General features: G+C 37.4%; 1 protein-coding gene across 3 annotated transcripts in view; it reads left to right on the top strand.

Annotated features, from left to right (window-relative positions):
* TDRD3 (tudor domain containing 3) overlaps positions 1-13,284 on the top strand; it is a 166,565-nt gene extending 153,281 nt beyond the window's left edge. For all 3 annotated transcript variants that reach the window (XM_059143676.1, XM_059143675.1, XM_059143677.1), the window contains 2 exons: positions 8,582-8,707; positions 13,024-13,284. In XM_059143676.1, coding sequence (XP_058999659.1) covers positions 8,582-8,698 — 117 coding nt within the window. In that variant the 3' untranslated portion in view covers positions 8,699-8,707; positions 13,024-13,284. The remainder of the gene's footprint in view (positions 1-8,581; positions 8,708-13,023) is intronic.
* The last annotated feature ends 2,241 nt before the right edge of the window (positions 13,285-15,525 follow it).

Here is a 15,525-nt window from a genome sequence, read left to right as displayed (position 1 = left end):
AAAATTCCAAGGGTATGATCTAAAAAGGCAGGATATTCAAAGAGGTTGATCATGTTAACTTATTTTTTGCTTCCTCTTAAAATATTCAGATTTTATGCAAATAGTATCTATAACTTTTGATTGATTTCAAGAATGCTTCTTTGCCCTATACCCCTGGGGATAAAAATATATGTTTATAAAAAAATAAAAAATTAAAAAAAAAAAAGAATGCTTCTTTGCTAATTTCCTCCCCCCTTTTTTGTTCTATCTGCCCTATCTGTAATTTAAAAAAAAAAGAGGGGTGCCGGGGTGGCTCAGTGGGTTAAGCCTCTGCCTTTGGCTCTGATCATGATCTCAGGGTCCTGGGATTGAGCTCTGCATTGGGATCTCTGCTCAGTGGGGAGCCTGCTTCCCCTCCACTCTGCCTGCCTCTCTGCCTACTTGTGATATCTCTCTCTCTGTCAAATAGATAAATAAAATCTTAAAAAAAAAAAAAAAAAAGACCTCCTTTCAAAGAAACAAAACCAATGGTAACAATAGAGTGTTTTAGAATATTAAATTATTAGTTTTAGTGTATAGATAGTTTTTTTTTTTTTTTAATTTCCTTAGAAATAAACAGAGAGCAGGTACAAGAATCCTTGCATTGGCTCTTTCATTTTTTCCAGTTGCTTTTCCACTTTCCTTATCTGCCCAAAGCAATTTGAGGAATACTTTAGCAACAAACTTCCTGAATTTTAACAAAGTCTATGGGTCTAGATAGTTTGATTGAAGTGGGCATCTATATTATATTGTCAAAGGGTTCTTTATTTCAAAATAGTAGACAACATAGAAGGCTTATTTCGTAAACCTTTTATAGGTATTACCTCCTACAGCTCCCCATGTAAACCTCTGAGTTCATTACTTTTTTCTGTGTCAGAAAACTGGGACCAAGAGAAGTTGAGCAATATGCTTAGAAGTGATAGAGTCTAAACTCAGACTTAGATCTGACTGAAGAGACCGGAATTTCAAATACCGATGTCATGAAGTGTATCTCAAGGAAATCTTGTAGATTGGCATATTTGGGAGCAGGATACTCTCTCTGCCTTGATTTCTAGGCAAGCTTTTGGAATCTGTTTAACCTTCAGCTGAAATACTCAATGAGTTTTAAAGAGGTGTATGTTTTCAGAAAACATATATTCATTCTTTGGACTTAGTATTTCAACAAAGATTATGACCAATTAACGATGTTTATGCTAGGACAGAGGCCTCAGGGCAGACGCCATCCATTTACTTGAAAATGTTCTTGAGCTAGCTATCAGAATTAGATTAGATATAGATCAGAATATAGGATTAGATTTTGGAGTAGATAGCCCAGGGGTCTTATTCAGGCATGGCCACTTACATAACTTTGGGTAAATTATCCTGAGCCTTCTTTTCTTCATCTGTAGAATGGTGAGCTGAAGTAATTCAAAGCATTGTTGGAAGGATTAAATGAGATATAATGCAAAATGTCAGACACATAGTGGAATAAAGATTCATTCCCTTTTTCTCTGTTCTAAGTTTTAGGTAAACTCAGGTGTGTTTTTGAATGAAAGAGTATACTTTTATCATTTGCAGTTTAATAAGGGTAACATGATTACTAGCCTCTTTTTCATATTATATTTTCATAGTTAAAGTATGGATGCAGCCTTTTGAAGTTTAGTTCAATTTCCTTGGGTGCCTAAGCTGCCAAAAATACCTTGTTTACTCTGTGTTAAAGGGTAGTTAGTCTTAATGATATTAGAGAAAGGACTGATGCAAAGTATTGTGTATTTGTTCACAGAGCTTAGAGTAGAATCTTTGAACTAGGTATTGATTTCCTAATGTCTTATAGAATCGTTAACAGTTTAAATTTTTATGTAACTCTAGAAAATGTAGTCTTCTCTGAAAGGAGAAGATCAGAACCACAGTGAAATGTCTCACAGTTATGAAATCCTGCATGATACAGGAACAAAAACATTGTGTTCTATCAGCCATGCATTTTGTAATGGTTGTTTAGTAATTAGATTTTGAATCAGATTTTTTTTTTTTGGGGGGGGGGTCATCCAGAATCAGTGTTTTTCTTTTCTGCTGTAAAATATGTGGTTTAAATAAAATATTCCTGGACATGGTACATGTTAAAGAGATGATCTTAGATCTGCTCTGAAGGGGATACTATAATTCCTCATTATATTCTATTCTCAAATGGTATCTTATTTTACTCAAAGTTTCAAAAACAAAGAAATAAGTATTATAAAATTTACTTATTTTGGTTATATGTAATGACTTTCTCATATGTTAATAAAACCTGCATTCCCTCCCCCCCCACCCCACCCCCACACTTAGGTATGTTTTTAATATCAGATAAGACATTTAGTTCATAGAAGTGGAAAGAAGGGTTTAGGTTTTCTCTGTAGTGGAAGGCAAAGGTGAAAGGGCTCTGCGCTCAGAGTTAGAGGCCTACGTTTCGGTTCCTATTCTCCCATCACCTCGGTTTCTTCCATCACTCAGGTCAGTCAACCCAGCTAGTTGCTAGAGTACAGTAGAGGCTGAAGTAGGTGAGGTTTTAATTTTTGTCCCTTAGGGGGTTACAGAGCCTGGAGGGACTGAGGAAGGGAAAACCAAGGCGATCCTGCTTGCATACACTCACTTAACCTCGGCCCACCTACTTTATTTTGAAATTCCATGTAAAATCTCATTTGAAAGAAGAGTGTCACATTTACCCAAAATACAAATAATAATAATAATTTTTTTTAATTTAATCTGCTCAGATTATCTCCAATTTCCCCTTCCAACTCTGAAATTCGCTGTAACTGTATTCCTCACCCTCTTGACCTGGGAGCAGAGTGAAGGGCAAACAGGACTACGCATCAGAAGACCTGTGTTCTCCCTCAGGTTATGGTACTACTTACTTGAACAAATAATCGTTTCTTAGTTATTGGGATTACCTTTCTTTACAGAAACTTCCAGTTTTATAGTTTGTGGTTCTAGACTACCACAAGCCTGGTTTATTTTGTGATAGAGCTATAAATATTCACTTGGAACATATTTCTTAAATGAGAATAATTGGTAAACTAAAGTTCAGCGTTGGTCAGAATACATGATTCTTGTGGGCTCAGGTGTTACCTGTAACCTTCACAGAAAACAGAAGCTGATCCAGCTTTTACTTTCAATTTTAAGTTACTCTGATATAGTAGAATATTAGTATAATTGATCTAAAACAGATTACTTAAAAATATTTTAAGTTCTACTTTCTGGGTCCATTACATGATTTTTTTTTTCTTTTTTTGTTTTTGAATGGGGCAGAGATACCTTATTTCAGTGTTTGGACTGAGACATAAAATCAAAGGTCAGAGTTTTTCAGTGGAGACAAAGAGGAAATGTTATGAATATCCAAGGTATAATCAAAATTAAGCATAATCTAGAACCAATTCAGAAAGCTCAGTAAACTTCAAAGTGATTTTCACACATTAATTAATTCTCTTGGCATCCCAAGGATGAAAGGAATTTAATTGTCGTGTTCTAGTTGCTGATAACCACAGGAAGAATCTGAATGGATTGAAAATGTGTCATTTTAAGAAGGCAGGTCAAGATATATTTCATCAAATATTAAGGACCTACTATATCATCAGCACTATACAAGGCACAAAGTATCCCACTGACATGGCCTGTTTTACAGTCTATTTTTTTAATGGGCTTTGTTTTTTTAAGAGCAGTACCTCTGAACAGAAGGTACAGAGACTTTTCCTATGCTCCCCGCACTGCCCCCCGCCCCAGCTTCCCACATTATCAGTATCCCCCACCAGGGCAGTGCTTTTATAGTAACTGATAAATATACACTGACACATTATTGCTCAGGGTCCATAGTGTACATTAAGATTCAGTGAGTTTGGACAAATGTATAACATAACACCTATCGGGGCGCCTGGGTGGCTCAGTGGGCTCAGTGAAGGCTCTGCCTTCAGCTCAGGTCATGATCCCAGAGCCCTGGGATCGAGCCCTACATCGGGCTCTCTGCTCAGCAAGGAGACTGCTTCCTCCTCTCTCTCTCTGCCTGCCTCTCTGCCTACTTGTGATCTCTGTCAAATAAATAAATAAAATCTTAAAAAATAATGTGTGTATATATATATATATATATATATATATATATATATATAACACCTATCTACCATAGTAGTATCATAACAGAATGGTTTTACTGCCTGTGCTCTCCCTGTTCATCTCTCCGTTCCCCCTAACCCTGGGCAACCACTAATCTTTTTATTATCTGCATAGTTTCGCCTTTATTACATGATGTTTTGGGAAAGCAAGTTTGTCTTTAACTTTTGCTTAGCTTTTATATTAAAATCAGTTTGTATTTCTATAAACTAACTACACTAGCTCCTGAGGCAGATAAAAGGTGGCCTGGAAATTCACAGAGTAAGTAGCTCATATGTGAATCACTGAAGGAGATATCTACTCATGAGTATTTCATTATTCAGAATATCCTAAATTTCAAGGCTTATTGTTGAGATCACACAGAATGCAGTTCATATACTGGATTATGTTTTTGTTTTTTGTTTTTTGTTTTTTTTTGGATTATGTTTTTGTAACTACTACACAAATTCTGTTAGAAGGGACTGACTAGAAGAAACATTCTTAAGTTGCACACAAAATAGCTATTAAAGGACACATGACAGTATTAATAAGTTTTTCTAGTTTTTTTTCTTTTTTTTTTTTTAATGAAGAGAATGGCCATCCCTTCTCCCCACTCTCACCAACCAAATAATCTCTGATTGTCTCCTCACAGAGTTATAGCCATGGGAAAATGCTGAAGCAATTTAAGGCAAGATAATATGAATGTGTCACTGGAACAGAGGAAAATGTAACATTATGGGCAAATAGAGTCCTCCCTCCCCCAAAAATTCCAGAGAGAATTTGGGTCAGAGTTCAGGCTTTAGAGACAGAGGCAGAAGAAAAGTTCCAAAAGAAAAAGTGGAAGGGTAGCAAACCCAAACTTCCTGAATTTCAGAATTATTTTCCAGGCTGCCCTGTCACTTACGAGTAGGAAGTTTCTTCCTCCTTCATTGGCCTACCAGGGTTTCTCACTTGGGCACTGTTGGCATTAAGACTCAGTGATTTTTTTGTTGTGTGGGCTTTTTTGATGCTTAGCAGCATCATTGGCCTCCACCCCTTAGATGTAGTAACAGCTCCCCCACATCCTAGCCCCTCAGTTTGTAAGAACCAAAAATATCTCTAGACCCTCTAGATGCCAATAGCACGCCTCAGATGTGGCCGCCAAAGATGTCACCAGGCAATGGGGGAAAAAATCACTCCCAGTTGAGAACCGCTGACCTAGCACATTCCCTCAAATACTGGTTTGTACACTTAGTTGCACTTCACCTTGAAAAATGAGAAAACCCAACTGCTATTTAATGTTACGTACCTTTTACTGAGATAGGTTCCAGGTTCCAAGTGACTGACTTGCAATGAGCTTTCGTACCACAGCTCACTTATAAATGAGGGAGTATGTATTTGTCTGTGTTCTCACTCCAGATGTAGTATACACTGAAGGTGATTCACAAAACAATGTTGTGACCCGTTGAACATGTTTTATAAATGAAGTTGTACATCTCCTTTATGCATTGGTGCTGCGACTCTTCTGTTTTCTTCAAAATATTTCATTCATGCCTAATATCACAATGATTATTGCATTTCGTATCTTCTCATTAAAAGGAACAATAAATTAGTAAATATTGGTATGAAAAGAGGGCACATAGATACTCAAATTTTAGTTATTTCGTGTTTTTAAACCGGGTTTAGGTGGTCAAAAGTCTGAGTCCCAATAAAATAGTTCTGAATCTCAAAGGTTGGATGAAGATGACATTGGTCAGTTTCATTTTATGAAAGGTATCACAAGTTTTTTAAAGTATCTTGCCTGAGAGCCAGAAACAACAAAATGACCCCAGTCTGGACTCTTCCTTGAATAAGCCCTGTGATATGGGAAAATGAGTTCACCCTCAGGCTTTAGAGATTCCTCATTTTCAGATCGATGGGGATGGACAGTCTGTATGGCCTTCCAGGACTATGCCAGCTCAAACAGAATGTTTGAGAATAATAACAGAATGTTGTTATTTTTCTTTTTTTTAATTTTCAAGATTTTTAAAAATGTTTGTGAACTATAAGATTTTTAAATTTTTAAAAATTTTAAATCTGTTACAGAGTAGTGATACCTAAAGGAAGAAGATAGTTAGAAGGAAAAAATAGGTAAATGCCATCAAAAGAGGACTCCAAAGAAACTCGTCCATTAATATTGAGCTATGTATTACATAAAATGGAAAGAGGTACTAATGCAGTGCTAACAATTACTAGCTATGGACTATAGGAAGTAGTTTCTATGGGTGACCAGTTTTGCCCTCGAGTATCCTGCAAGAGAAATATTTAAAACTTCAAAAAGCAAGGCCATGCCTTTGACAATAACTGAAAACCAACCAAGCTGTCAGAATCATTTTTATTTTTTCTCCTACTTTGTATAAAAAGATTGTGAAGACATCAAATAATGTGAAAGAAATCTCATGGTCAGTCATCTTTATAAAACCATTTAATTGGCTCTGGCTAGTACAGTCTGTGAATCTTTTAAACACAGTAGAGATCGCTTTTCAAATACCAATGCCATATTATATAAGTCCAGCTCCCTCCCTCAGCAAATGTAGTTTCCTACCTTTAACAGTGTTTTTTATTGATAAAGGATAGATTTTTAGATGTCCTCTAGCCAGTTCTACAGCTGAGTGTGGAGGAAAAAAATTCAAATTCCTGAAATAATTACTTCATCTATTACAGTAGCAAATATATTTTCATTCTTCTCAGTTAAATGCAGAGCTTCAAATGTTGTCATGTTATAAAATTAAATAGCTCCTTTTCAAATTTAGCTATAATATTTGACAATCATCATTCAGAACAGCAACCAGAATAATGAAAAATAATTCTCTACTTTCCTGAACACTTTTAAATTTTTCTTCCTGCATTTAATTGCTTTACTAAATTATAGACATAATACCTGACACTTCTAACCATTTTGAGGCTGATTGTTAATGAAAGGGGCGTAGAGAAAGCAAAGCTAATCTGGAAGTTTTTCTCTAAAATGTAGTTATTGAGTGATGTTGATAGATTGTCACATTTCTCCATTCTCTTATTTAGGTGATGATGGCCCCTAAGAGGGTTGGTTGTTGAACATGCAGACTGAGATGTAAAGATTTAAGCAGTTTCATCTGAATCAAAACCCAGGTTTACCTTAGAAGTATCAGGGCAAGGTCACAAAGTTTTCCTGGGCTTCAGTGTCCTTTGTATAAAATGGAAATAATGGTTTTTTTCTTAAGAATACCATGGAGGATGCCTAATAATGAGAGTTATGTTCGTGCCACATATTAAATATCATTTCTGAATGATGGGATTTGATCAAATTATCTTAGCATCTTTCTGCTTCTCTCAGGTAAAATTGCGGTAGTTGGGTCTGTAAAATTTGAAGAATAAAACTCAGTCTCTTGTATAACTTCATATGGTATTAATAGGGTCAAAGGAAAGCAATCTTTTGGGAAAGAAGGTTCAGAGATAATGTGAGGAGGAGGAGAAAAAAGTGGGACACATTTCCAAAATCATGCAAATGATTGTGCTCTGCTAATTCAGTTGGAATTTAAACCCTACTTTTGAAATAGATGCTGTTTTTTTCATAAACAAAACTGAGAGCCAGGGTTTGTTTGTTTGTTTGTTTTTTCCTGTCTTTAAAAGAGAACATACTTCATAGCTGCTTTAATTTAAAAAAAATACTAAAATAACAGGGTGGCAGCACTCAGTAAGAAACCAGTGTGGCTTTGGCTACGTTTCTGTTGCTTCTAAGTTCTTTTCAAATATTATAATTAACTGTATTCTTTCTGCTACTTAATCTGCTTATCCTAATTTTTCATGCTATTCCTTGAGCTGATCGATCTATCCCCTCAGTAAGAAAGAAAATGAGAAGAAAATGGTTTGTGTCTTACTGTGGCCATTGCTATGTCTTGCATGAAGCTTTCTTTATGTGTAAATTGTATTTCCTCCTCATTCCAATCCATTATTTTTTCCTGTCTCCAGATGTAAGGTTCTTAACGATGTTGGAGATTTCATCAGATGAGGACAGACAGCTGGTGAACGTTCTCTGGCTCTTCAACCCCTTTTCCATCTTACCAAAATCCCTTTCCATGACAAATACCTAGACATACTAAGAAGCCCAAATATTTAGGAAAATTTTTATTATAATGCTTGCTTTTCTGTGATTTCACCCCCTTGTGTCAAGTCATTTGGTGAGATAATCATGCTATTATGTGGAAATAGTTTCCTCCTCTAGAATTAAATTTGATTCTAATCTTACCACTGTCAAGTTCATTCTTCTATTATCAAGAACCAAAGAGTTTTAACAATGTCCCTGCTTCTTTTTTTTTTTTTCCTTCCCCTTGCTTCCCTCTGTTATAAAAGTTGACAGATGTGAATCCCAGGGCAGCTTAAGAGGGCATATCAAAATCAGCACCATAAAGTATTTAACTTAGGAAACTTTAGCTATTCTGAACATGTTTAATTCACGACTCTTTACAAATAGGAGGAAGAAGGCACCTATGACCAAACGCTTGAGTTCCGTAGAGGAGGTGATGGCCAGCCAAGAAGATCCACTCGGCCCACCCAGCAGTTTTACCAACCTCCCCGGGCCCGGAACTAATATGAGAAGGTAAAATTGGCATTGGGAGATGGCATCTATGTTGAATATGTAAATCTAATTGTTAATAATTCATAATAATATAATAGAAAAAACTGATGTTTCAGACCTTTCAGTTATGAAGTATATAAGATTATACCATGGCTACAATCTACTTTTCCACCAAAACTTTCCCCACAAATGCTACCCCTAACCCTATTTTTTTCTCTATACCTACTTTCTTCTATTGGAGGTGATGCCAATCAGTGAAATGTCTTTAAGTTTGAAAGCAGGAAGAAAATAAAAGGAAACAAAGGACCAGATAATCACCAACTTGAATAATTAAGTTTTTTATTATTTAATTAATTTCAGTCCTTTTTAAGAAAGACGAAATGTTTTCATAGTGTATCTTCAGAAATTGGGTGAAGATATTGTGATTGCTTATAGAGATGGGATTTGGGGGCCCTGTGCTATTGATCCAGAAACTTTCATCTTAGAGTTTCAGAGAGTTGCTCTCTGAAATCATCTTCAATAGGAAGGTTGAGAAATAGAAGAAAGAAATACTTTTGTCATCTTTAGTAACATTTCTATTTTTTTATTTATGCTATGACTTTTGAATATTTTGAGAGTTTTCCCATTACAGCTTTTGTTACATATCACTCAAAAGACTATGAGAGTATTTTAGACTTAACTGTATCTTTTTTCTCAGTTTCTTCTTCTCACTAACAAGACCATTGAGAATTTTTAAGAAATTGTTCTCAGTTTCTCGTTTCAGCTCTTCATTTTGCTAAGGCTGTTATCCATATTGTATTTTCCCCCTGCTAAGTGACCTTCTCAATTTTTCAAACCAGCTGTGGCTTTTTAGCACTTGAAATACAGCTGGTCTGAATTGAAATGTGCTATAAATGAAAAATACATATGAGATTTTAAAGACTTAGGAAAAAAATACCAATAATTTGTATTGTTTATATATTGAAATGAGACTATTTCTGATAAATTAGAGTAAATAAAATATGTTACTAACATTCACGTCACCTATTTGTACTTTTTTAAATGTGACTAATGGAAAACTTAAAATCGCATATGTGTCCCACATTATATTTGTGCTAGGCAGTGCTGTTCCAAAGTCGTAGATCTCCTTCAGCTTTCCCAAAGCTCTTTCACTGGTTACAAATTAGCTCTGTCATCTTAGTGAAGGAATGTTTTCTTCTATGTTCTAGTCATTAGCTCCTTATGAAGTAGTCTGCCTGGAGCGGAAGTCCCACGCTATCTGACTTCTGATTTACCCCAGTGGGCCAGAGCGGCATCTTCTTTGTCTTATCACTGACTTTCTTCGTGTTTAATACAAAGCCACTGAGTAAACACCCGGGACCTACCGTCCAAACTATCACAGAAGGACTGCTTCACGATGTTGGGCTTTTTTCCGTAGCAAGCACTGACCAGAGCAGACTCCAAGTATATGTAAGGACTTCCACAACTTTACATTGTGTGAGATTGAACATCCACTTTGAACATAAGTTCAGGGTGCTTAAAATTAAGGTGAATGAAAACTGGAAATTCCCTCATAGCTCATTGAGCGCTTCTAAATTGGTTAAGCCAATGTTTTAAAATAAAGCCAAAGGTTCTCAACTCCCTGATTGCCCTAGGTTGCCTAACAGTGGATGCAGGACTAGGACTTTTCAGCGATATCCCAGGCTGCAGGGTAGAAGGTGGATAGGGCCTGGCAGGGCTGGAAGTAGAAAGGCAGTTGTGAGGGTGGGTAAGGCTGCAGCCAGAAGGCTGGAACTCCCATCCTCTCAGCCCTTCTTCAGTTTAGGCTTCCACAGAAAATATCCTCTGAAAAAGAACATACTGCTTCAAGTAAATCAGAAACCGTAGCTCGTCAATACCAAATACTATGATGCAGGCTACTTCCAATCGACTGAAACATCACAATGTCAGTGGTTTTCTCTGTTCCCTAAGTCAAATCGCTTGCTGGCTTTGAATTGTACTGTTGATGTGGGAAATGTGTGACAGAGATTTTAGATTCCTGACATTGATAAGAAAATTAATTTACTCTGAAAAATAAATAAGCAAAACACATGTGCTCTTGGTTGAAAAAATTAGTAATTTTTAAATTTTAATTTAAACATGAAAGATTATGAAGTAGAATTTTCTTTTTGAGATACTACCTTTGAATGGGAGGTTCACCAATAATAAGAATTATACCTTTTGTTCTTGAAAATATGTTATTCTTGAGAGGAAAGATTTTTTGTTTCCTCATTCCTGGTTTCCATTAACTTAAGTGTTTAAAAAGATAACACATTGTAGCCCGCCATTTGATTTCCCAGCAAATATAAGTGTGAATTCTAATATGTGCTGGAATTTTTCTCAGGTTTTGTTATCTAAAATTATTCAGTATAAGAAACACTGAAGGCACTTTCTGTTCTCACTTAAAAACCCTAATTTCATAGTCATACTTTTTTTTTATAATGTTTTGGGTACTTTTCTAGATGATGAATGACACATAGCACCTGTTCAGTAAATGTTTATTAAATTAGTATATTCCGATAAAGTTTTTGGTGTGAAATTTACACATTCTTTGATTGTCCTAAAAAGTTGTCTTTCAAGCCCTTTATCCCACCTCCTTGCACGTGCATATATACTTCACCCAAGGTGGAGAGGAATCTGGACTCTACTTGGTACTAAGCACATTAATTACTAGCAAAAGCAGGAGATGCCTCGGAGTCCAGGATGGGTGAGAGAAGGAGGTGTTGAGGAGCAATGTGGGGAAATGGGCCCAGGTCTAGGACAAAGTGGTGGTAAGTCAGATCTGAGCCATGAGAGGAATGAGGGCCCAAACTCCAAACTTCTAGTTCCTGGACTTGTCATAATCATCTCAGATAACTCATAAATATGAGCCAATATGGGTAGAAGAAATATACATAGTTCTTTAATCCATGAAACTGGCCCAAACTATATGCATTTGAAGAGGTTTCTGATGCGACTGGAGTCCTGGAAACTGGATACCAATTAGTAGGGGCAGGTCTCAAAAATAAATTGGAAGCTTCATTTTCGTGGTGGAGTAGAGTCCCCTGAAGACATTCTAAAGGCCAAGGAATGCTTAAAGAGGGGAAGAAGCAGAGTTCACAGCTTCAGCAGATGTTCGGCATATGTATTGGTGGTGACACAAGAGTGTAGCTTTAGCTATATTGGTAGCAATGAACTTCAAATTAGACTAATATGATCAAACTTAAGCTTAGGCAGTATTGCTGTTGGATATTGGATTACAGCACCAGGAGGGAAAGAAGCTAAGAAGCTCTTGCAGTAGTCAGTCGAGGCCTGGTTAGAGTGCCACATCCTGCTGTGAAAAGACAGAAATGACCTGTGTGGGGAGAATCTGGAGCCCCCTAGGGCCACCAAAGTCAAGACACCACAAGGAAAACAGTTTAATGAATGTTGAGTCCCTCTGAGGATTCATTTCTAGTTTCTTGTTTGATGAAAGAACAGCCCTTACAATTTCACATATCAACCAGAAACCTTGAAGCCAAGAGCTAAGCATCGACTACTACATAAATGTCATGATTTTATTTTCTAAAATACAGGTTTTAACAGCATTTTCAGCTGGTTAAAAAAAATACATTTTTTAATGTCTTTTTTTTTTTTTTTTTTAAACAATCTGGTCCAGCGTCCCTTTGTAAAACATTTGAAATCAAGATCAAGGAAATTATTTCTATAAAGATAGCTGCTGCAGAACCCTCTGGTGCCCGCAGGATAGGTTGGCTTCATGTGAGGATAACAGTACCCAAAGCTCTTCATTTTCTGGTCAGGAGACCATTTGCTTTGGAAGAGGTAGGAGCTGCTGGTATGCAGTGGGGGCGCTGTGCAATTGCTGGCCCAGTGCACTTTCCCGCAGGTGGCTAGCACAGGACTCTGGCACACAGGCTTCTCTCCCCACTTCTCTCAGCTCTGTCTGTGGTCACCCCCCAAAGTACTTCTAATGGAGCCATGCCGGTAAATGTTGGGAGCAGGTAGGAGCATCTTTTCCAGGTCATCCTCTGTTAAATACCATTGAGTTAATCCAAATTCCCAAAATTGACATGCCAGCGATAATGGGGCTCACAGTGACAGAGATGTACTCTAAGAATTTCGGGAAGAAAAATTATTTTCATTTTGCTTTTTGTTTATATTCTGATTTATAGAAATTATGTTTATAAATTAGACAACAGTGTGCAATTTATTCTACATGGGATCTATTAACATTTATACAAGCACTTCACAGGTACATATGTTTCAGCAGAAGTGTATCTTGAGTACAGAAAAGTCAATTTGAGGATCCAATCTCACTTTTCCCCTCTCTTTTTCAATAGAGTCTTTGTGAAGAAAGGAGCCATTGACTGAAACATCCTGGTCAAAACCTGTTGATACACTTCCTACTTTTCCTTCAGAATAAGGTGCAGCCATGATGAATATTATTATTGGAGAATGGAAAAGCAGATTTTAGAGGGGAAATAATCCAGCCCACACAAAGAATGGGGAAAAAATTACTAAGTTAACTAGAGCAAGTACCTTCTACAAGTGAAAGAGAATCTTTTCTTCTGCCATCAATAAAACCAATGCGCTGTTATATACATTGTTTTACCGTATGTTTTCTTTGCTGAATAGTATCTTTCTTGTTCATCTTAATTAGTCCCATAGTATAGAATGCAATAACAATCACAGGATATTGAAGTCCCTCTCCCCCACCACCATAATTACAAGATAAAATGATGGACACAGCTTGCCACATTTCTTGCAAAACAACCTGCAACCGGATAACAGTTCTTAGTAAGGTAGTAGCTGCTAAATATGAGAGCAAAAAGTATTTAAAGTTTGAATGTATTGTTTTCAGCACTCGGCTAGCTTTTTCAAGTGTAATTCAGCTCAAAACCAAGCATTCCCTTCCTTTTAAAATTTGTGACAGATCTTTCAAGATGTATCTGGTTGCTGATAATGGAAAACCCCATTCAAGCCAGCTTAAACACTAAAGGGAATTTACTGGCTCACTGAACTACCAGAAGCTCAATAGTTTCCAGCTGATTCAGTGATGCAGCGTTATCACAAAAGACCCTGATCCTTTGCATCTTTCATTTCTGCTTTCTCTGGCGTCCACTGCATTCTACAGCAGGCTGCCCCATGGGATCATGAGATGGTTTCAACTCCCAGAGCTACTGAGTCCGGGGATGGGCTTAGGGTCACTTCCAGAAGGGCACTCAGAAGAGAAAAGAAGCCTTTCTCCTGAGGCTGCATTTGCTCATACTGTGCTACTTCCCTACCTGTGAACCAGTGACTTCAGCAAGGGTCTGTGAATTAGTTTGGGCCTGACCCAAGTGCCCCGACATTACAAGTGGGGACAGAAGCATGTTTCCAGACAGAAGAAATGTGTCCACAAGGTTCTTGCCAAAGACGAGGGAAACCACAATGTCCATTACAGAGAGGAGTATGTCTGAACTACAAACTTCATGTAATATGACAAAGACAATCTTCCCATAGTCTCAGTTTGTGAAGCCAAAAAAAGAACAGTTAAAAAGAAGGAATAAGAGGAAAGGGGGTGGCGGGGAAAGAAGACAGAGGAAGGAAGGAAGGAAGGAAGGAGAAAACAAATCCTCTGGCCAAAGTAATTAAGACAATGTCCTACTTGGCTTTGAAGGAGAGGGCTCAGGCTCTTATTTAGGGCCTGTGAATTCTGCATTTTATTTATTAACCCACAGTTGATTGTTTCTACAGCCTCATAATAAGTGAAAGGATACATGACAATGACATGGCTAGCAGTGTTGAGTTCTTTGTTTTTTGTTCTTTTCCACTGCTGTGCATCTTAGTCAGCTAGGAAGGGGATGGCTTGGGCATGGTGTTTTTTGTAAGATCTCTAAGTAAACTATAAAGTGTGTCCTGGATTGAGAATCAGAGGAAGACCCATGGTAGTTTTAATGAATTTGACAGCTAATAGGTCAATGAGGGAAGAGGCAGAAGAGCTTCAATAGAGGTACTAGTTCTACACGCTTTCTTGTTTAACAGATGGAAACAGTAATACCTAGTAACACCCAGTGTTCCCTAGAATAAACCCTCAATGGATGCTCTAGTGTTGGCTAGTGGTTGTCTGATAGTTCAGTCCTTAAGAACAGTTCTGAATGACAATCTGAGCAATGTCTGATTTGACCTGAAGATTTCAAGAAAGGTTTAAATTAGACAGCAAATAGGCCAGCCTCCCTGTGCTTTGGCTGCTGGTGGTTGCTGGAGCACTGAGGGGAAGGAGTCCATTGCTGACAGAGCACGATATACTGGGCTAACTATACGAAAAGCTAAGCTTCTCTGTGACTTTCTGTTATTAAAGGCCTTCTGTGGGCCTGGATGTAAGGATGGGGTGTGTAATCCTAAAATACTCATTACTCTTTGCAAACTTTTCCTACATGCTAGCATTGGCTTCAACTCTCTTCCTTCGTTTCCATTTGTAATCTTCACCACAACTCTATGAGGAACACATTTCTGTCTCCACTCTGTAGCTCTGGTAGCTCCTTTGGAGAGATCCTCGCTCCAGGACACAAAGGACAAGTGTTAGAGTCAGGATTCAAAGCAGGCAGGACCCCCAAGGAATTTGGTTAGAAACTCCTTTCTTCCCATTGTCCCTCTTGCGGCAAACCTTCCTTTTCCTTTGACTTTCCGTATCCATATTCTTAGCTCAAATTCTTTTTTCTCCTTTCAAAGAAAAAAAAAATGGCTTTAATTACCGTTCAAAAATTAATGTTTATCTATTTGTTCAGTAACTATTTACTGAGACCCGACAGTGTCCTGGGCTGCACGCTGTAAACAAGACCAACACAATCTCCAGTCTCCTG

The sequence above is a fragment of the Mustela lutreola genome, chromosome 13 (assembly GCF_030435805.1).
Source record: "Mustela lutreola isolate mMusLut2 chromosome 13, mMusLut2.pri, whole genome shotgun sequence".
In the NCBI taxonomy this organism is placed as follows: Eukaryota; Metazoa; Chordata; class Mammalia; order Carnivora; family Mustelidae; genus Mustela; species Mustela lutreola.
This window is presented reverse-complemented; position numbering and strand designations above follow the sequence as displayed.